Source organism: Simochromis diagramma, unplaced genomic scaffold, assembly GCF_900408965.1.
Source record: "Simochromis diagramma unplaced genomic scaffold, fSimDia1.1 OVJJ01000590.1, whole genome shotgun sequence".
Lineage (NCBI taxonomy): Eukaryota > Metazoa > Chordata > Actinopteri > Cichliformes > Cichlidae > Simochromis > Simochromis diagramma.
Genome location: NW_024387057.1, coordinates 1,146,082 through 1,168,013, shown reverse-complemented (window position 1 = coordinate 1,168,013; position 21,932 = coordinate 1,146,082). Strand labels below are relative to the sequence as shown.

The following is a 21,932-nucleotide window of genomic DNA, read 5'->3' as shown; positions in this document are numbered from 1 at the left end:
TGAGTAATTTGGGCTGGTATCAGAAGAATAGGAAGGACTCTTGGAGCTCTGGTACATGAATGACAGAGAAACAAAACACAGTCGTGTGGCTTTAAAGTAACTTTAGTAATTTAAGCCATTTTAAGATTTTTTTCAAGAGATTTTTGTAACCAACACAGAATTACAACATATGTATAAAAATGTCCTCCCAAAGTAGCAAAAAAATAGAATAAAATAAAATTGTGCAGAAGTAAAGAATTAGTCTTTAAAGTCCAAATGGTACCGGTGGGGCCCATGACAAATGGGTGCATTGCAACAGAGTCCGTCCAATGAGAAGTGCGTGTGTGTGATTGTCTGTCCTACTGCACTACTTGTACAGCAGAGAATTGTAGTCCATCAATGTGCAAATGAGTGTGCGTGTAAATGTATATCGTCCCCTAGGATCTGGGATTGGCTCACCATCCAGTGAAAACTGGAACACTCTGGGATCTGTAATCGCTGAACTGGTCCTTGGATTCGTCCCATATAAAAACCTGACCTATAAACAATGGTCAAATATATGTCACAACCAATTTAAGAATAACTCTCACAAATTACAATACTGTCACGCTGCAGTAACTACTGTTCAGATCAGCTATCATCAGTTCAATCATTATCAGTTCAGGCATGTTGTACAACATTAAAATATCAAGGTTCAAAGTTCACAGTATCAATTTTCAAAATTCACAGTTGTAACCTTCAGTAAGATTTAAGATTTTCCACAAGGCTTCAAATATTCAGGAACTATAGTCGCCACTTTTATGGTAAACATTCATCACATCCATCAGAAATAAACTCACTGTATATATAATCACAAATAAATAAATATATTACTCCCTTGAGAAATGGAGCAATATGTAAATGCTTATCAGATCTGAACAAAATACAAATAATCAATTTCAATAACATGTAAACACAAGAACTCAGTCTGTAAATAGGAGTATTAAAATAGATGTGCTTAATCCACCTTGTACCATAGGCCTTCTAGTACACGTGGAAATACACTAAAAATTACCTCAAAGTATTCAATACTGAGTGTAGTAAAATAACTTGTTTTTCCTTTTTGTTTAGGATGATTTCAGGAACTGGATTACAAACTCCTTTACTTAAAGTTACTAATAATCTTGTAATCGGAGCTGACTCTGGTCTTCTCAACATTCTCATCCTTTTGGATCTGAGCTCAGCCTTCGACACAAACTCTCACTACGTCCTTCTGAGCAGACTTTCCTCTCTTGGCATCTCTGACACACCCCTAGCCTGATTTCAGTCATATCTCCTTGACCGCTCCCAGTTTATTCAAATTAAATCATTCCATTCTCATCTATTGCCAGTCACATCTGGTGTACCCCAAGGGTTAGTCTTAGGCCCTCTTGTCTTCATAATATACATCCTCCCTCTTGGTACCATTTTCTGTGAATTTGATCTTCACTTTCACTGTTTTGCTGATGACGCCCAGTTATATCTCTCCTGCAGACCTGGTTCTTCAATTCAGAATGCATATCTGAATTGAAATCCTGATTCAGCTCTAATTTTCTTAAGCTTAATGAGGAAAAAACTGAAATCCTTCTTATTGGCACTAAATCCAACCTTTTGAAGGCAAATCATTTCTCACTCACTACTGATGACTCCAGAGGTTTTCCCTTCACCTCATGTTAAGAGCCTTGGTGTCATCCTGTCCTATAAATCTCACATCAATAATCTCAATCGTTCTGCCTATTTCCATCTATGCAACATCAGCAGATTACGTCCTTCTCTCTCCCACCAGTCTTTGTCCATTGTTGTCCGTGGTCTCGTTACCTCCCGGCTTTGCTACTGTAATTCTCTCTTACACGGTCTCCTCCAAAAGTCCCTCCACAAGCTTTAACTGGTTCAAAACTCCACTGTCCGCATTATTACCAGAACCTCCTCGTACCAGCACATCGCCCCTGTTCTTCAGGAACTTCACTGGCTCCCTGTGAAATTCTGGATAGTGTACAAACTTCTTCTGCTCACCCTCATATCCTTGCTCCTGCTTACCTTTCTGATCTGTTAAGCACTACCTCTTCTGCCTGCTCACTTCGATCCTCGTCTTCTATCCAGCTTGCTGTGCCTTCTTTCCGCCTCACGACCATGGGAAGCAGAGCTTGCAGCTGCTCTGCTCCCAGATATAAGAAACATTGGTTTAAATCTCAACTCAAAACCCATCTGTTCAAATCTGTATATTCACTGTGAATCAATTGTTTGCTAATTTTATATTGTGCTTTTGTTTTTATTGTTCTTCATTTGATCATTGTTCTGTTATTTGTTTTATTCTTGTTTATTTGTTGTTTGTTAAGTGTCCTTGGGTGTCTTGAAAGGCACTTTATGAATAAAATGTATTATTATTAAATATCCACCTGGAATTATGCCAGAAGATTCTTGATGGCTACCGATTAGAGAAAATACAAAATAATTAATTTTTTCTGTATAGTCATTTCAACCTGGAAAAATAACAGTCTACAGAAATAATAATAATAATAATAAAAAAAACCAAAGTCACTATGACATTTTTCCCTATGATAACTTTATGTAACATTTTGATCACAACTTTATATTGCCTATACTGGAGACCAGATGAGATGCAGTAGTCCAGTTCTCTCTTATACCAGGTTATTAGACTTTCATTTGTTTGTTTTTTACTCAATAAGCAGAAATACATACACCAATATATGCCCCAGACAACCTTTGGGGATCACCAACATATTCTTTAATATGCAAACAAGTGCAAACAATTGAAAAGGTTAAGTTGTACACGTACTTCTCTTGTATTTAACAGAATCCCAATAAAAACAGGATTGGACAGTGGTTAAATGAAACATCCAATAATAAAATATTGCAGCTTTCATACTCCTTGAACTCTGAGGCCCATGAAGGAACGTACAAAATAATTGTGTCTGTGGGTGAAGATAAATTTGTTCACAAATTCAAGGTGGAAAAGTATGGTAAGTCAGGTCTTTAAAAAGATCTTTTGACATTCTGTTTTTAAATATTCTTAATATAATGCAGATACGAACTTTGATATTTTGTCCCCAGTTTTACCCAAATTTGACGTAACAGTAAATGTATCTGAAGAAGTGAGTATTGGCCAGGAAGAAGTTGATATTAAATTATGTGCAAAGTAAGTAGGAGTCCTTTCTTGACAAATGGCAATTTAGATCCTCACAAATTGGAGTTTTGTTTTATTTTTGTTTTTATTTTAATAGGTACACATTTGGACAGCCTGTTCCAGGAAATATTACAGTTACGATGTGCCGACTTCTTGAACGCTCTATTTCCTCTGCTAAGAAACACAAGACAGAGGCTCCCTGCCACACAGAGACCAAACGGGTACAGTTGTTCCAGTCTCAAATTTCTCCTGAAACAATGTGCAGATAAAAGCAGACCACATGCCCATGCAGAAGGTTTCTGTATGTCAGGAATTAATGCAGTATTTTATCATTATCTTATCTATCTCCAAATTTCGAGAATATAATGAGTAAAATTTCAAGTTGAACTTGAATTTCAATTAAATAATTTTTAGTGTCCTTAAAGCATTTATTTTTAATTCTGTATTATAAAATACCCGGTTACAGATTCAGTAATATTCACTGTTGTGCCCTCATTATTTATGAATGCTGAATTATAGCTATCGCTTTGACTCCATTTTTTTTCTGCTGTTATGAATATGTTCTGTGGCTGATGCTTGTGTCAGTGTGTCAGCTCTTAACAAGCTAACTGATTAAATAATGAGTTTAAGTCATTTATTCCATTAGTAACACTGGTAGAGCTACAACTGGCTTAAGCGACTGCAACAAAGTCCAAATTGTTGCAACCTGTTTAACCTCCTAGAACCTGGCGTCCACATATGTGGACATCACATTTTGGGTTGTCTAGACCACAATACTAAATTTTGCTCTACACGAGCCTGATTTTCACTTACAACAACATTATACTGATTGATTGATTGATTGATTGATTGATTGATTGAATCTTTATTTTGAACATGTTGAAAAAGTACAACAAAATAGAATTAAAAGAGACAAATGAACAAAGCAAAACAAAAGGAAAACGAGCAACCACAACTCCAAATAACGTTCATGTTCAAAAAGGAGCAGGAAGATACTGTTCTATTGAAATTAAAACGAATATCCTTATATGTGGATATCAGGCCCTTGTAGAGCAAAATCAGTATAAAGATAATTCTTTGTTTTTACATTCATCAGGTCCCAATCAGCCCAAATAGCAAAGACAAATTAAAAATGCATGCCATGAAAGACTTCGGGTCTTAGGAGATAAAAGTATGATGTAAGCCTTTTTAAAATTATTTATATTTTATTGTTTTGGAATTTCTAGGCTGATGGGACAGGCTGTGCAGCTGTTACGTTCAAGATGTCAACCTTCACCAAAATTAACAAAAAATTCCTTAAAGATAAGCTGAATGTCATTGCCAAAATGGAAGAGGAGGGAACAGGAAAGTCTTGCAGTTGTTATTTTTCCATTTTATTTTAATTGTTACATTTTTTAAATTATAGGTTATTGTGCATTTGCGGAAATATGGCATGTGCATTGTTTTAACATTGAGGTTTCGTATTCAGGCATTTCACACAAACAAGAAATGAAAATAAGAATTTCTTTTGTCCTTGGAAAAGCGTCTTTTGTTGATGTTCCCAAGATTTGGGAACCAGGATCAAATGTGGAGGGAAAAGTAAGTTCAAATTTGTGCTATGTAATTTAGAATGTAGTGTAAATAATGTGGGTTGTAGTAATGAAACATTGTGGTTTGAACAGGTTAAAGCAGTTTACTACAATGATACACCCATTTCCAAAGCACCTGTGTACCTGTTTGTGGGAGAACGTTGGTCGGAGCGCTTACTAAAAAATCTAACAACTGACAGCAACGGTGTCGCTGAGTTTTCATTCAGCACAGATAACTTTCATGGGGATATTAAACTCCGTGTAAGTAGATAATTACACTGAAATGGTAGTTTTTAAGTCAGCATTGGTAAGTTACATGACAATGTTTTCATTGACTTAATATGATTTCTGATGCTTGTCCAAGGTGCTACAATAGTAATTAGTGACTATTGTGAAACTGTTAAGATTATTTTATATTAGCTTGCTTCTAAAACCCCATTTTCCAGTGTTTTCTTCTTCATCAAATTATGTATGTTTCTTTTCTACAATTCAGGCAGCCCTGACACCAACCCTATACTTCCAAAGCCATAGAACTCCTTTTTATGATTTAGGATTTCACACAGTGTATACATCCCAACCTCCTTCTCAAGATGAAAAACCATTCAGCTCGCTGAAGCTGAAGATGAAGGATAAAGCCCTTTCCTGCGATGCAGAAGAGGATATATCTATTCAGTACACTATAGTGAGGGAAACCGCAGTTTACATGGATGTGGTATATCTGGTGAGTTATTGCTTGTCACAAGTTCATCCACAGTAAAAAAAAAAAAAAAAAAAAAAAAGGAAAAAAAAAACATTTGAAAATCTACCAGTTTATCGAATGAAACAGAAAGAGTTTATTAATATATTCACCTCAGAGAAAGTGGTTTGTAAATGCTGAAGAAAAAGCAACACATCATCTGCATAAAGACTAATTTTATGTTCTACATTCTTGCATTTTATTCCCTTAATTGCTATAGCCTGATTGCTGCTGCTAGTTTGATAAAAATTGCAAACAATGAAGGGGAGAGGGGGCATCTAAGCCTTTTGCCCCACTGGAGACAGAAGCTGGAGGATGTTTGGTCATTTGTCCAAAGTCCAGTCAATTTTCAAAATAAAAGACCACAAGCAGACTGCACTGTCTGTTTCTGAAACATTCCTGGCAGGACTTAACGCTGTGAGAGACGCAAAATGCACAACGTCACGGCTGGATTACACATTTTGTGTCATTTTCTTCTATATTCTTCAGGTGCTGTCCAGAGGAGCCATTGTCATGCAAGGATTTAAACAGATTAAATTTAAAGATCAGTCAGGTATGTAAAGACTGGCTCAAATCACGAGTTCATGAAATTCTTTTGTAATATCAGGTATTAAATCCAGTTACACTTTTAAAAAAAGTTGGTGATTATTAAAATAAAATTGATATTATAGCTATTTTTGGTATGCTTGTTTGTTTCAGTGAATGAGGGTGAAGTGTCCTTTAAATTGAGAATTTCTACTGACATGGCACCAGTCGTCCAGATTGTAGCATATGCTGTACTTTCCAGTACGAATGTGATTGCCCACAGCGCTGACTTCTCTACTGAGAAATGCTTCAGTCACAAGGTATGTGTTGGTGTAAACCAGGGGTAGGCAACTCCAGGCCTCGAGTGCCGGTGTCCTGGAGGTTTTAGATGTGTCCATGATCCATCACAGCTGATTTAAAGGGCTAAATGACTCCTCAGCATTTCTTGAAGTTCTCCAGAGGCCTGGTAATGAACTAATCATTTGATTCAGGTGTGTTAACCCAGGGTGCGATCTAAAACCTGCAGGACACCGGCACTCGAGGCCTGGAGTTGCCTACCCCTGGTGTAAACTGTGTGTAGCTGTACTAGATATATTGATTAGTGTAAGTTAGGTTTAATTATATGAAACCATGACATACAAAAAAACCCTCAAAAAACTTCAATCGAAGTGGAACAGACTCCCTCCCAACAAGGAAGCCACAGCTTTAGCAAACATCGAGTGGGCAGTGTGTCACAAGCGCCTGGAGAGCAGTACATGGACGAGGACCCAAGAGCAGATTCAAGCACAGGAAACAGTGATAAGGTTTTCACAAGTTCTAAACACAAGAATAAACACCAAAGGAGGGATACTTGGCAGGGCGTCAAATATGGCAAAACTGTGAACAGAGGGCTGGAGTTCCCCAGCCTGACTTGGGACACGTGGAATATGGGATTTATGCGCATGAATGCAGGGAGCCTTAACTTTATTGCCGTACGGCTGATGATGGCCTTGATTTCATAGGGACCAATGCTGCGTGGGGCCTGCTTGCGGGAGGTATTTGCCATAGCTTTTGCCCCGGAGCATACCTGGGAGCCGGAGTTCTCAATCGATCTGCATTGTGGCGTGGTCAATTGAGAACCTTGAGCAGCACTTCCTGAGTCCAAGTCGAGATGTCATGGCAATGTAGATATTGGACTCATGGAATGGCAAGCTCCACCTCCGGCTGCAAAAAGAGGTTCATCAAGCAGAGCACAGTGGATAGTTTCCTCTACGTCCCAGGAAATTAAACCGCTCCTGTATTGGAGGCATAAACCTCCAACTGTAATTCCAGATGAAGCAGCAGTAAAAATTGACGAATCTGAGAACGTTTTTTTTGAGATGTGGGAGTGAGACATTCCCTAACAGCTTGGACTTTTGCTGGGTTGGTCTTCACCTGCCCTCCTGCCAGGATGTAACCAAGAAAAGTGACTGAAGATGAATGAAACTCGCCTTTCTCCGCTTTGACGTATAACCAGTTTCGAGAAGGTGCTTCAGCACAGATTTGATCTGGACCAGATGTTCCTCCAGAGTCTTGGAAAAGGTTAGGATGTCGTCTAAATACACAAACACAAAAATGTTCAAGAAGTTTCTCAGGACCTCATTAACTAATGTTTGGTAAACTGTGGGAATTTTAGTGAGACCAAACGGCATGACCAGATACTTTGAGTGACCAAAGGGGGACCAGATGATAGTCATTGTGTAGATTTAACTTAGAAAAAGTGGTGGCACTATGAACAGGTTCAAAAGCTGAATTGATGAGCGGGAGAAGATATTTGCTTTTGATCGCAATCTCATTTAAACTTCTGTAGTCAATACAAGGACGAAGGGTCTTGTCCTTCTTAGTGATGAAGAAAAAGCCATCACCTACCAGGGAAGAGGATGGGCAGATGATGGGACTCTCGAATATACTTATCCATGGCTTCTCTCTCTGGTTTGGACAAGTTGTCAGGTTGGCTGGTTGATGGTGCAATCATAGGGCCTGTGGAGTGGAAGTGCCTTATGTTTACGAAATACTTCCTGGAGGTCATGATATTCCTTGGGGACTGAGGACAGATCTGGTGGTGAAGGTTCGGCAGGTGATTATTGAGGCAGTTAGCAAGTCAAAAAAGGCTCCAGCTAGTAATTTGTGTAACCATTCAATATGGGGATTATGTTTCTTTAGACAAGGGTAGCCAAGGACAGTCACCAGAAGTAATTAGGGAGACTGGTCTGGTTTGATGAGTAATATGGGAAAAAATCTGATTGTTTAAAACTGTGGCTAGAATGGGAGGATCAGGTAGAACAGAGGCAAGTGCAATTACATAACCAGCTATGTAGCCTTTTCTCTCTCTCAGGCGATCCTGAGAGAGAGGGAGGAGGAAATAAACCAAATCCTTGAACGATGCGGGCTCATCATGAGAAGCTAACTCATAAATATTCCCAGGAGCATATGATCAGGCCAACCCACCTTGGCAGCTGCCATGCAGAAATCGATGACAAACTTAGCTATGTTACATCTAACTTGACTTCAAGCTCCAAGCTACGCTGCCCTCAGAGATGGGGTGGGCAAAGGTCTTTTAAGCTTCCCTTGAAACTCATCATAAGAGCAGGATGAAAAGGAATGTGATGACAAACACGCCTCAACCCATACCAATGCTTTACCCCTCAGCTTGCCTACCACTTACGAGAGCTCAGAGGTGTTGTCAGGGATGGAGTGTGGTGATTGAGAAAACATAAGAGCATTGCAACAGGAAACCATTACAGCAACCCTGTACCCTGGTGAATGGCTCAGGCTGAGAAGTGCTAATGGCAGGTAAAGATGGGGCAGGTCCTATGGAAGCGGGGAAAGGAGTGGAAGTGTGCGTGGAAGTGGTTTGGCTGGGAGTGAAACTGAGCTGGAGTTCTAAAAGTGAGGCAATGATTTTCACTTGAGTGTCACCAATAGATTTGCATTGTATTTCTAGGAATTGGACTGACTGTTGATAATTACCTAGTATTGAACCCTACTTCGAGATCGCTGCCTGTATTGGCTCTTCTGGGTCCATTTTTCATTGGGCCAATTGTACTGTCACAAGGGCCTGGAGGTTAGTACATGGATGAGGACCCAAGAGCCGATTCAAGCATGGGAAACAGCGATAAGGTTTTCACAGCTTTTATTTGCTTAAACACATGAGTAAATAGTGTCACGAAGGAGGGATACTTGGCAGGGAACCGAATGTAGCAAAACTGATCAGAGGGAGAGCATGGTTAGAGAAAAGGCAAGGGAAGCTTGTCTGGAGAGGTGACTAATACTGAAATAGTCTTAGTTGACAGGTTTGAATCGCTGGGTGTGCGTCTAGAATGGTGAGCTAGTGAGAGGGTTCCGACCTTTCTTTTCTAGAGAGCCAAGAGAGAAGGTGGCAGGAGGACAGGCGGAAGCGGTAGAAGGATTAATCCTGAGTGGCGGATGTGCAACAGAAAATGCTCCTTTAACAAGGAGAATGATAAGGCCTGTTACCAACGTGAGGTTAGCTCGAAAACAGGTGGAGAAGAGATGGGGGACCCTGGTCTTAAATGCTATCTCACTGATTGCAGTGAGGATGAGGGGAGCAGATCAGGTGAGATGACGAGGACGCCACCCCAGGGTAGATACTGGGCAACACAAGAAAAACAGAGGAAAAAACACTTGAGCTCACCCAGACTATGACACAGTGATTATCAAACCTGAACTCCAAAAACTACATAAAAGCTAGTGAATGGTTTCTGTGTGATATAGACTTGAACTTTTGTTCTTTTAGAACCATTAAAGTTTAGATGGTCTAATGTCTGTGTTAGGTGTCATTGGAGTTCACACCTTCTTCAACTGTCCCAGGAGAAAAAACCAACATGGAGGTGACGGCTCTTCCACACTCTTTGTGTGGTTTAAGTGCCATTGACAAGAGTGTCCTCATCAAAGAGCCTGAGAATATTCTGGATGCAGATAAGGTAAGTGTGGTCTCAACCACCTTATACATCCTTCACTCTCAGGCTATGTCCACACTAGCCCGGATAGATTGGAAAATGGCGTTTTCATCTGAAAATGCACCGCGTCCACACTAGCATTTTCAGTCGTTTTCACAGTTGCGCGTCCACATTGAAATGGCTGAAAACGCTTACGTTCCAGTCCTGCGCATGCGCAAAAGCGAGTGAGAGTTAAAGAATTTGAAGAAAAGCTATCTGGAGCATGTACAAACTGATATTCATCTTTTTTTAGGGCTGTCAAAATTGAGAGCAATCAAAACAACCGCTGTATAATGCACTCTGCTATCTTTGTTTATTTGGTCACATGACTGCATCACATGACTAAAATACTTCATCGTTTTAGAAAGTCTGCATTTTTGTGTGTCCACACTGTGACAGGACAGCTGCGTTTTTAAATGTATGCGTTTTCTAGAGCGTTTTCAAAATGCTGCATTTTTCCTTGAGGAAAGCGCAGCGTCTCAGTGTGGACGGGGGGCCAAAACAGAGAAAACAATGCGTTTTCAAACGAAAACACATTAGTGTGGAGTAGCCTCAGTCTCTTCTAGTGTCATAAGTAGCAGACATTATATGAAGGCAACATGGATCTTAATTTGTGGGGAAGTTCTATAATTGCCAAGACAGAGATTCTCCTGCATCTGAAGAGCCAATCAAAACTGAATGAGATCAACTATGAGGTTCACAACTGTTTAACCTGTCTCATGGCAGTTCCTTGCTGTGTAACCATAGCATCCATTCAGTTTACTGGTGTGTTGAACCAAGACCTGTGTATAACTTTAAGCATGGTTGGTATAAAATAAACTTTCAGGTGAACAAAAAAGTCTTTAAAATCTTACTTTTGATAAATAACCACGTGGAGGTGTTTGCAACTTGCACAGCCTAGTTGTAAATCTTGCTTCTAGATAGGCCTTTTTGGTCATTTAGAGGTTTTGTTCTCTATCTATTTTTCTCTATTTGTTTTCTTTTTTGTATAATACTGCATAAAACTGTATAAAACAACTATTAATACAGTTCAACACTTATTCTGTTATAAAGCATCCTGAGACAGTGATTAAAACATTTATTTGGCTACCTGTCATAAAAAGGGGAAAAAGATAAATATTTTGGAACACTGTCAAATAAGAAACTGAATTCACATTTTTATACCCAGATTTCAGCTGGCAAACTCAACTTAAAATGCTTTTTTCTGTTCAGAAATTCAAGTATATAACGATAATTTTAAATGTATTTTCAGAGATAACAATAGTATTTATATTTTAGCATTAAAAATATTTTGATTAAAGAGCTTGTTCATACTGGTATATTAACCATTACTGTCATGGTCCTGGGACTGTGACCCAGTGTTTATGTGTTTTTGGGTTTTATTAATATTCCTATATTTAGTGTCATTCATGGTTCTGGTTCTCTTAGTTGTTTTCTGCTTAGAACTTAGAAGAACTTAGAATTTTTTTATCGTCATTGTGCAGCTGTTGCACGGCAAAATTAGGTAGCAAGACCACAAAGGTGCAAAAGTACAGAAAACAATATTCAAAGAAGAAAAACAATATAAGTTCAGCAATATTAGTACACTATATGCACGGTGTATGAGTTACAGAAACCTTTTGGGGTTATGTACAAGGGCAATAATATAATATAATAAATAAATAACAGTGGAACGGCTGTGGTCATTAAGGATGGGGTGGTAATTGCACATTTGCTAGAATATTGCACAGGGGCCAAAATATTGCTCAGAAAAAGGAAACACCAAAATATTGCATAGGGAATGGCAACAACAGAGTCAAAAGCAGCGACAGAATGAAATCTGTTCACACTCTTAATTTGCATTAATGGTTCTGACAGCCCACGGGTAGAAGCTGTTCTTTAGTCTGCTGGTTTTGCATCTGATGGATCTGAACCAGGATGTTGAAGAGGTGGTGGTTAGGATGGAGGTGGTCTTTTAAGATAGCCCTGGCTCTGGAGAGACATCTAGAGCTGGCAATAGAGTCCAGGGGGGTGAGTGGTCAGCCGATCACCTTCTCTGCAGTTCTGGTGACCCTCTGGAGTCTCTTATTGGCTATTGTGCAACAAGCGTACCACACGAAGATGGCGTGGACCAGCACACTCTCGATTGTGGCTCGATAGAAGGAAACTAGTAGAAGGACACTTATGTTATATTTATAGTTTCTTGTCTTTAATTTTCTTATTCTGTGTTTTCCCTGTGTTCCACGTCTCTCACTTAGTTACTCTTTTCTTCGTGATCTGTGTTCTCTCTCTGTCCCCCCAGTCAGTTATGTCCCCATGTCTATTTCTCCCCCGGTCACAGCTTTAATCCTGCGTGTCTTAGTGTTCGTCTCCATGTTTGTTGTGCTTGCTGTTTTATTTTGACAGTCTCTTGCTTCCCCTGTCCTGTTATGTCTGATTAGTTCCTGATGTGTGTCTGATATGTTCCCCAGCTGCTTCGACTTCCCTGATCATCCTGCTGTGTGTTATAATTTGAGTTTCCCTTTGTCACTTGTCGGTTTCTCTGTTCGCCACTCACGTTTCTGGTCTTTGTTTTAATGACTTAGGGCTTCACGTTCCATGTTATTTTTCTTCACATCCAGGTACTTAGTGCTTATTTTTTTTCCCCAGTTTAGGTCTTGTTAGTTTCAACTCTATCTCCATTTGCTTTTTGTTTGTTATTTGTACAGCCAAGAATAAAAGGTTCACGTTTGTTAAAAATTCAATTCTGTCTCCGTAGTCTGCATTTGGGTCCACTCTCTCTCTTCTCCACACAGTCCTGAGAATTACAGAACCATAAAAATTGATTTTGGTAATTACCAATCCTGTTCATTTATGACAGCTGTGGTATAAACCTTACATTGAATAGTGATCTGATCATTTGTAAATACTACATATGTGGTTCATATAAGTATAGATCTTTAATCTGATTTTCTCAATTGTTTGAACTTCTTTGAACCATTTTTTTTCTTAGATATTTAACTTGCTGCCTGTCATGAAAGCATCTTATTTCTCATATCGGCTACGAGAACCAAGAAAATGCTTGAAAGTGAGAACAAGAAGATATAGTTCACCTAAAGGAGATAATGAAGCCTACATTGCTTTTGAGGTAATATATAAATATTTTCCATGAGCATGTGTTATGTGTTTCACTGGATCCACGGATCCAGCTTCTTGATGTTGGCCTTGCACCTTGACTGTTTCAAATGTTCCACATAAGGTGAGTCTTAATAGTTGCATAAATAAATAATATTCTACTGCACTATGTAATATATGACAAACAATAGTCCTTCTCTGCAGCATTGGTGAACTTGGTATAGTTACAACAGCATTCCATCTGCAGATTTTGCATCCAGCTAACAGTAAAACTCCAGAGCATATCAGCTGATGATAAATATAATGCTTTTCATGGCTTTAGCTGCAATTAACTCTGTGATGTTTGTGTGTCTAGAGAGTAGGATTAAAGGTGGCAACAAACCTGCTGCTCGAAATCCCTTCATGTCTGAGTTTCATGGGAAGAGAATACGAGTTCATGCCCTTAGGTGATATTTTTGTTTTGATTTGCTTTGCAAATTCCAAATCATAAAAAAGTTCCCAAAATCAAAGCAGTGTGTTACACCTTCTTATTCATTCTGATTAAGTATTTATTTTTCATTTTTCATTTTTTTTTCTTTTTTTTTATGATTCTAAATTACAAGTGCGTTCAAGTTACTCTAGAGGATCTTTAGGTCCATCAGAAGGACCGATGAAAACTGTCCGTGCTTTCTTCCCCGAGACTTGGATTTGGGACCTGGTGGAAGTTGGGTATGTCTTAGTTTTTGGAGATCGATCTATCTATCTATCTATCTATCTATCTATCTATCTATAGTGAGTCTATCTAATATATAAAATGTCTATGAACGTGGTGACTGCTACACTGTCATTTGCATTATTGGCTAATCTGTGTTATCACCACCTGACAATGTGCATATTTTGAATCTGCTGATTCAGAGAGTCTGGATCAAAGGATGTGTCCCTCACTGTCCCTGACACCATCACGACCTGGGAGACGGAGGCTTTCTGCTTGTCCTCTCAGGGTTTTGGTTTGGCTCCTCGTCAAGAAGTTGAGGTCTTCCAGCCGTTCTTCCTCGAGCTCACCATGCCCTACTCCATCATCCGTGGGGAGCACTTTGAACTGAAGGCAACTGTCTTCAGCTACCTGACCAGCTGCATCATGGTGATCAATATTTCTATATCAAAAATTACAAATGTCAACAAATGTTAGCATGCTGATAGGCTTTGCAGATGGTTATGAAGTGGCCCCTGATGCAGGACTCATCAGACAGAATAAAACTCAAAATCTCAGCTTTATTTGACTGGGCAGGATAGGAATTCACTAATTTAATAGAATACATCCACAATGAAGGACGATGCAGTGGGGAATAGAAGGGTGATTAAGGGAAGTGGAGACACGTGGAAACACAGCTGACTTGAATCAAAACTAATAACACAAAGGAAGCAAAAGTCAACATCATACCCATGAGACAAGACACTATCGAAATAAAACAGGAAGTAACAGAGGGACTGCAGAAAAATAGACATATCAACTACATTAGATAAGGAACACAGACAGCCATTGAGACAGAACCCAGAGAGACCAAAAAACACTATCACAAGATAGTGACAGACTGGACAAAAAGGGGAACAAACACGACTGAACAAGAGGTGAGAACTAAAAATAACACAGAAACACAAGTCTAATCCGGAACTCAAAACTAACTAATAAAAACTCTGAACATCAGTCCAAGGTCTTTCAAACAAATAAATAATTCCAGAGCATAACTAAAAAAAAAACTGGGTTGAAGAGCCAGTACCATGACATTAGTGGTGTACACACTTCCCATCAAGTATCAGGAAGGATATTCAGTGCAAAATTATACCAAATCAAAACATGTGAAGCGACTCTTGGTGAATGAGGCAATAGCTGAAAGTATTCTGTCCTCACAGAGTAACAAGAAAACACTGAATTCCTCTTTGACTTAGAAACTCAACCCGCTGTTTTGTTCTTTGTGCAGGTCACAGTCTTTTCTACGCCTTCCTCAGATTATACCCTCACCCCTCTTTCCGGTGAGCAGTACACATCCTGTTTGTGTGCTAAGGAGCGCAAGACTGTAAGCTGGACCATGATTCCAACAGTTTTAGGTAAGGATCAAGTTTTTATCCACGCTGGTGTAAATGTCCTTTCAGTCAGCGCCCCTTCTCTTTTCAGTATCTACAAAATCAGTGAGATGATCTAATTAACAATATTTTAATGTGCAAGACTTTACGGGGTTGAGAAAAATGATGTTTGTTGTCCTTTTTTAGGGGCTGTGAATGTGACTGTGTCTGCTGAGGCAGTGCCATCCCATGTTTCATGTGATAATGAGGTTGTGAGAGTACCAGAGAGAGGCCGCATTGATGTGGTCACAAAATCCTTCATAGTAAAGGTTGGTGCCATTAACACAAGATGAAAAACATTCTGCATTTGAAAACTTGTTTTCTCACGAAGGTGAAACTGTAACTTGTTCTTTCTCAGGCTGAGGGGACTGAGATGACAAAGACATCCAACTGGCTGCTTTGTCCAAAAGGTTGGTGTGGTTTATACACCAACCAAATACACGGGGAACACAGCTGACACAAATAAACATGACGCCACAGGGGATGCAAAACTAAACACACCGAACATGGAAACGTGAGACTGTCAAAATAAAACAGGAAACAAAGGAACGCAAGACTGACATACGAGCTTGGCACAGGAGTGGGAGAAAGTCAGAGGAGAGTGAGTGAGGAAACAAGAGAGGGCGAGAGAGCACAAGAGACAAAGAGGATGAGAGAAAGGGGAACATGGATAAACAAGATGGAATGAAACACAAGGAGGGCAAACAAAACACACACACAGACACACAAACTCACATAAACACAGACACACAGACAGGGACACACATGACAACAACACAAAGCGAGACTAAATGGACAAACAGACTAAACTTAAGACTACTAATGTACCTAAAACATAAACCACAATACACAATAACAAAAACACTGGGTCAAAATGACCCAGAACCATGACAGCTAAATATCCCTTGTCAAGTTGCACCTTGACCACATGCCTTTGGTAGTCATCAACAAACTAATGGTATAATTCTGGCTCGACATTTAGACACAATCTCTTGTGTACCCAAGTCTTGTTTTTTAAAGTCATTAAAGATGTGTGCCACGTAGTCATTCCAGTTTTGAGTTTTTGTTGAAGGGTGTTTGTGGGTGTCACACCAAATTTTGATAATCCCCCCACAGGACATTTAGTTGTTACAGTATATCTCAACTATATATGAGATATTTATAGTTATATCTCATATATACACTATGTTACAAACTTGACATGCTTGGTAAGAGTCAGTCTGGACACATCTGTGTGGAAATATTAGGTCACACTCATAGTACTCTTATTTTTGTTGTTGTTGTTGTTGTTGTTATTGTTTTAATAATATTTTTTGTGCTTATAGGTTTAATTATAGGTATCTGATTTCTCATATGACCTGTTACAGTTCATGATGCTGTGACCACCTGCTGATTTGAAACTATTTTGGTACTGACATTCTGATTAAGCTTCTCTCTGTATGGTGATTGTTTGTCTGTACACAGGAGACACACTGACAGAGGAAACTGAGATACAGCTGCCTGAGAATATGATTGAAGGATCTACCCGCACTTTTGTATCAGTCCTGGGTAAACCTGATCATTTTTAATTAAATGAGTTTAGATTAATCCAGAAAGAAATATAGCAAGTTTCATTTTTTAACCAGTACAATAGTAAATGAATATAAAAGACAAATACAACTGGACCGGCATTCTTTTTGCCTAGTTTTGAAACACGCTATTAAATGAGACTCCAACAGTTTTGTAGTGTAGAAAATAGTTTAGAAACTACATTCCAATAACAAAGTGCAAAATATTATAATTTAGTATATACAGTTTTTATATAACCTGCTGTATTTTTCTAAATATTTAACTTCTTTACTAGTTTTAATCTATTTGCAGTTCAAGTGTTCGAACGTTGTATGTTCTGTCTCAGTGACTGAGTGCCTCTGATCAGGTGACATCCTCGGCCGGGCTCTGAAGAACTTGGATGGACTGCTCCGGATGCCATATGGATGTGGAGAGCAGAACATGGCTCTTCTAGCCCCCAACATCTACATCCTCCAGTACCTGAAAGGCACACAGCAGCTCACCCCAGCCATCATGGAAAAAGCTGCGAACTTCCTGACCAGTGGTGAGTGTGTTTGTTTCATAGTGAGACTAAAATCAAAGGTTTATGAATAGAATATCTATTTAAGAGTCATTTTCCTGTTGTTACAGGTTACCAAAGACAGCTGAACTACAAAAGTTATGAAGGCGCATACACCACATTTGGAAGAGGACCAGGAAACACTTGGTGAAAATAATAATTACCTTAATATTCCATTTGCCTCAGAAACAAAACTGAGCCTGTTGGTGAAATTTACTCCTTAAATCTCCCGTCCTATTATCATTTTATTTCTGGACATGGAGAAAATCAACTCACATTATAATGGCATAACTGTGACACATTTTGATATAATTTCGAAACATGAGGAAGTTTTCTTTTGGGTGCTTTTTTATGTCAGGCTGACTGCTTTTGTGATGAGAAGTTTTGCCAAAGCTCAGTCTTTTGTCTACATTGATCCAAAAATCATTCAAAAATCTAAGACATGGCTGGAAAATAAACAACAAACAAATGGCTGTTTTAAAAAGTCAGGCGAACTCTTCAACAACAGAATGAAGGTAAGTCTATACTTTAGCTGGACACTGATACTAATTCTGTGTGGAGAGAAATTCTGGCAGCACACAGAAATAACTTGGTTTCACTCACCAGGGTGGTGTGTCTGATGAAGTGACTCTCAGTGCATACATCACTGCTGCTTTCTTGGAAATGAATATATCCCAACATGTGAGTAAATTTGAGTGATGTAATCAAATTTGTACAATGTAAAAAAAAAAAATACAACACCGACTTGTATATGTTTATTTCATTTTCTTCTTTTGACATCCATTTTCCCCTCATTTTAAAAATACATTTTTATGATAGATTTCTAAGTCACTTACGTCGATACTTTCTGTCTGTAGGTGAAAAAGAAATTTGTTAAAGCATTATTTCTATTTCCAGTCATGAAAATAAAGTTTAAAAAATAAGTACATAAAGGAAATGATCAACTTTGGTGATATAAGATAAGATAAGATAAGATAAGATAAGATAAGAAGAACTTTATTTATCCTGAGGGAAATTCTTTTGTCATACACATGCTCAATGCTGCAAGAGAGACAAAGGAACAGAGGAATAAGATATACAATATATACAATAAGAATAGTAGTATACAGTAATATACAGTAGGATAGTGCAAAATATAATATCAAATAAATCTAACAAAGTAACAATATAACTATATCCTGAAAAATAAATAGCTTAGCTATCAGTGCAGGTGATTCTAAAAAGTGACATAGTATTGTGCAATTGAATAAAAGAGAGTGGCAGCGTATGTCCTGTCCTGGGCAGGGTCAATAGTTTTTCTTCATAGGGCTCTTCTTTCGATCTTTTAAAGGATCCTGTGGTGAATAATAGCTTGGCTTGTCTCAAGGAGTCCATCAATGACCTCAGCAACACCTACACTACAGCTCTGCTGGCCTATGTCTTCACCCTGGCAGGAGACACGGAGACCCGCGCTCACCTTTTGCAGCACTTAGACACAGTTGCAGTGAGGGAAGGTGAGTCACCATCTAACAGGAAATCATTCAGGTGTTATTACCATAAGTGTAACTTTTATTGTATGTTTGTAGGAGGTTTCCTGTACTGGTCTCAGACAGCAGCAGAAACATCAGCCTCCCTGTCAGTGGAAATCAGTTCTTATGTGCTGTTGGCCAAACTCAGTGCCTCCACAACTGCTGATGACCTGGGTTATGCCTCTGGCATTATTAGGTGGCTGACTGGCCAGCAGAACTACTATGGAGGCTTCTCCTCCACTCAGGTGCTACACCACCCAAACAGCTTAAATCTCACCTTTGAGTTCATATACACTGGGATAAATAAAAACTAATTTGAGAGAAGCTGAATACTGAAGTTTTACTTGCTGTTGCTGTCCTGTAAAATACAAAATATAAATATATATGTAAGTATGTGTAGTAGCTGTGATTTTGTTTGTAGGACACAGTGGTGGCTCTTCAGGCTCTGGCTCTCTACTCCACTCTGGTGTTCAGTCCTGAGGGTTCAAGCACAGTGACAGTTCAGTCTGACAGCAGTCAGCTGACATTTGATGTAAATCCGGGCAACAAACTGCTCTACCAGGAGGAGACGATGCGGGGCGTGTCAGGAAAATACAGCCTGGAGGTGAAGGGCACTGCATGTGTGTCAGTGCAGGTCAGTGACAGTATCCTGCTTGTTCCTTTTTCCAAATACAGAAGTATAATGAAAAAATGTGATTTCACTCAGAAAAGCACATTTGCTTATCCATCTGTGTATTTGCTCAAATTATCCAAATTCAGGATGCAGTGGCTTCCCACTAAGGAAATGATTTCAAACATTCCTTTTCCTCCTATGTATTTTTTTTTCTTGTTGTTGTTGTCGTTGTTCTTCATCATGGATTTCACTAAGGCCAGATGACATGTATAATATCTCCAGGAAGGTGTAGCTACACTGTGTGTATCCTCGCAGTTGGATTTGCCTGGAAAATCTCCAGAGGGTAGTGTCATAAAGGCATCCTGCAAACATGCCTGCACCATCTTAGCTGGTATATTTTAAGTAAATAACCAGCAGTTCTATTTCCAGATCCCTTCTCACGTCCAAGCCTTTATCTCAATTTTAAATATTTTGATGAAAGAAGCTCCAAATCAAGATGACATTTCTGCCCACAATTAGTGTACATAATATTCTGGCCACAACCACCAAAATAATTTCATAACTTTAATCAGTCCCCTAAAATGTGACGCCACTATATTTTGAACATAAATGCAAAACATAAACATAAAAACATAAACAGATTTCTATTCTTCTTATTATTACTATTATTATAAACTGCAAACCTCTTTTGGTTGACTATTTCGCAGATTTCTGTTCACTACAACATCCCGAGTCCCACTGATGTCACTACTCTCAGCATGGAGGTCAAATCAGAGGTTGATGCAACAAGTGAATCCAGACGCAAGCTCACTCTGACAATAAAATCCCTGTAAGTATTTAACAGATTAGATATGTGCTAGGGGAATTTTATTTACCACTGTGGGATAAGTGTTGGAAATGTGGCTGTCCAGATCGAAAAGCATCTATGGATACACATCAGTGCAATCACTTTTTAACTGTTCGAACACAGGTACAGTGGAAAGGAGAATACTACCAACATGGTGATCCTGGATATCAAAATGCTCTCTGGATTTGTCCCAAATGCAGTGTCTTTAAAGATGGTGGGTTGTTGCAGTTGTTAGCTGAATAGAAATGTTGCTACCATGTGTCAGTTTATGATGAGATAAAATAATAATAATAAGGAGACAGTTGTCTCCTCACAGCTCGAAGATGCCCCATTGGTGGATCGTGTTGAACAAACAGAAGATCATGTTCTCGTGTATTTACAGGAGGTGAGAGATAATCACAGTGGGGATACCAGATGATGATGTTTGTATTGTTACAGAGTGTGTCTCCTGTTTTTTCAGTTACCAAAGGACATGCCCATGAACTACAGCTTGACAGTCATGGAAGAACTTCGAGTGGAGAACCTGAAACCAGCCATGATCAAAATCTATGACTACTACCAGCCAAGTACAATTCTAACTCACTTCACTGCAACAGCACACTGACACACGTTGCTCCTTAGTGAAGCTGTACAACAAACAGCAGTTAACAGAATTTGAAGGATCAAATTTAAACGTGTTGTAAAAACACAGCAAGTCACATTTTTCCACTTTGTTTTCTCTCTCAGGTGACCAGGCTGAGACTGAATACATTTACCCATCAGCTGCAGGTAACAAACTGTTATAGCGAGAACACCACATTTCACACAAAATTAAATTGAAGTTATTTTTAAAATATTTGTTCAATCTCAACACAATACAGTATTTGACAATACAGTTAAATCAGTACTTTTTTAGGCCTGAATGAGAATTAAATGTACAGTCTCGGTCGTTGTGTCCTTGGGCAAGACACTTCACCTACCGCCTACTGGTGATGGCCAGAGGGGCCGATGGCGCGATACGGCAGCCTCGCCTCTGTCAGTCTGCCCCAGGGCAGCTGTGGCTACAATTGTAGCTGCCTCCACCAGTGTGTGAATGTGAGAGTGAATGAATGGTGGTATTGTAAAGCGCTTTGAGGGGTCCCGAAAAGCGCTATATAAATGCAATCCATTATTATTATTATTCATTACTAAACGATTATTTTAACACAATTGCATCCTTACGTTTTATTCTTTGTTTGCAGCTTAAAGATGTGCAGTCAGTCCTGAGGTTGTCACTCAAGTTATACAACTTGCATTTTAATAAAGATGTTTTTTAAACACAAATATGCCTCCATATGTTTTGTTTTCATCTACCAATAGTTCTTCTGTATAAAAATTTCATCCATCTCAACCTGACTCTACCATCCTATTCTGTCACACTAACACTCTGCATGTCTTCTTTCACTACATCCATGAATCTTCTCTGGTCTTTCTTTTTTCCTTCTGTTTGACAGCTACATGTTCAACATCCTTTGTCCAGTATGTCCGCTATCCCTCCTCTTCCACCAACCTGTCTCTCATGTACACAGATATATTCTGTCTCCATTCTACTCACTTTCATTCCTCTTGTCTCCCGTGCATACTTCCACCTTTGCAGGCTCTCTTCCACCTGCTCCATACTCTCACTACAGATCATAACATCTTGAACCCATCTGTATGTTGATGGCTAAAGGACATACTTGTGGCTTTTGATAATGG

At 39.1% G+C, this 21,932-nt stretch overlaps 1 protein-coding gene across 1 annotated transcript in view; it reads left to right on the top strand.

Annotated features, from left to right (window-relative positions):
* LOC120741899 (alpha-2-macroglobulin-like) overlaps positions 1-21,492 on the top strand; it is a 34,134-nt gene extending 12,642 nt beyond the window's left edge. The window contains exons 7-37 of the mRNA XM_040045003.1: positions 2,813-2,978; positions 3,070-3,154; positions 3,240-3,363; positions 4,369-4,486; positions 4,611-4,720; positions 4,804-4,971; positions 5,204-5,431; positions 5,936-5,999; positions 6,146-6,291; positions 9,784-9,933; positions 12,920-13,054; positions 13,397-13,487; positions 13,644-13,749; positions 13,936-14,161; positions 15,000-15,126; positions 15,289-15,410; positions 15,500-15,551; positions 16,606-16,689; positions 17,057-17,233; positions 17,320-17,395; positions 17,607-17,763; positions 17,855-17,929; positions 18,579-18,741; positions 18,814-19,001; positions 19,178-19,390; positions 20,077-20,198; positions 20,340-20,430; positions 20,533-20,601; positions 20,677-20,782; positions 20,943-20,984; positions 21,437-21,492. Coding sequence (XP_039900937.1) covers positions 2,813-2,978; positions 3,070-3,154; positions 3,240-3,363; positions 4,369-4,486; positions 4,611-4,720; positions 4,804-4,971; positions 5,204-5,431; positions 5,936-5,999; positions 6,146-6,291; positions 9,784-9,933; positions 12,920-13,054; positions 13,397-13,487; positions 13,644-13,749; positions 13,936-14,161; positions 15,000-15,126; positions 15,289-15,410; positions 15,500-15,551; positions 16,606-16,689; positions 17,057-17,233; positions 17,320-17,395; positions 17,607-17,763; positions 17,855-17,929; positions 18,579-18,741; positions 18,814-19,001; positions 19,178-19,390; positions 20,077-20,198; positions 20,340-20,430; positions 20,533-20,601; positions 20,677-20,782; positions 20,943-20,984; positions 21,437-21,441 — 3,786 coding nt within the window. The 3' untranslated portion in view covers positions 21,442-21,492. The remainder of the gene's footprint in view (positions 1-2,812; positions 2,979-3,069; positions 3,155-3,239; positions 3,364-4,368; positions 4,487-4,610; positions 4,721-4,803; positions 4,972-5,203; positions 5,432-5,935; positions 6,000-6,145; positions 6,292-9,783; positions 9,934-12,919; positions 13,055-13,396; positions 13,488-13,643; positions 13,750-13,935; positions 14,162-14,999; positions 15,127-15,288; positions 15,411-15,499; positions 15,552-16,605; positions 16,690-17,056; positions 17,234-17,319; positions 17,396-17,606; positions 17,764-17,854; positions 17,930-18,578; positions 18,742-18,813; positions 19,002-19,177; positions 19,391-20,076; positions 20,199-20,339; positions 20,431-20,532; positions 20,602-20,676; positions 20,783-20,942; positions 20,985-21,436) is intronic.
* The last annotated feature ends 440 nt before the right edge of the window (positions 21,493-21,932 follow it).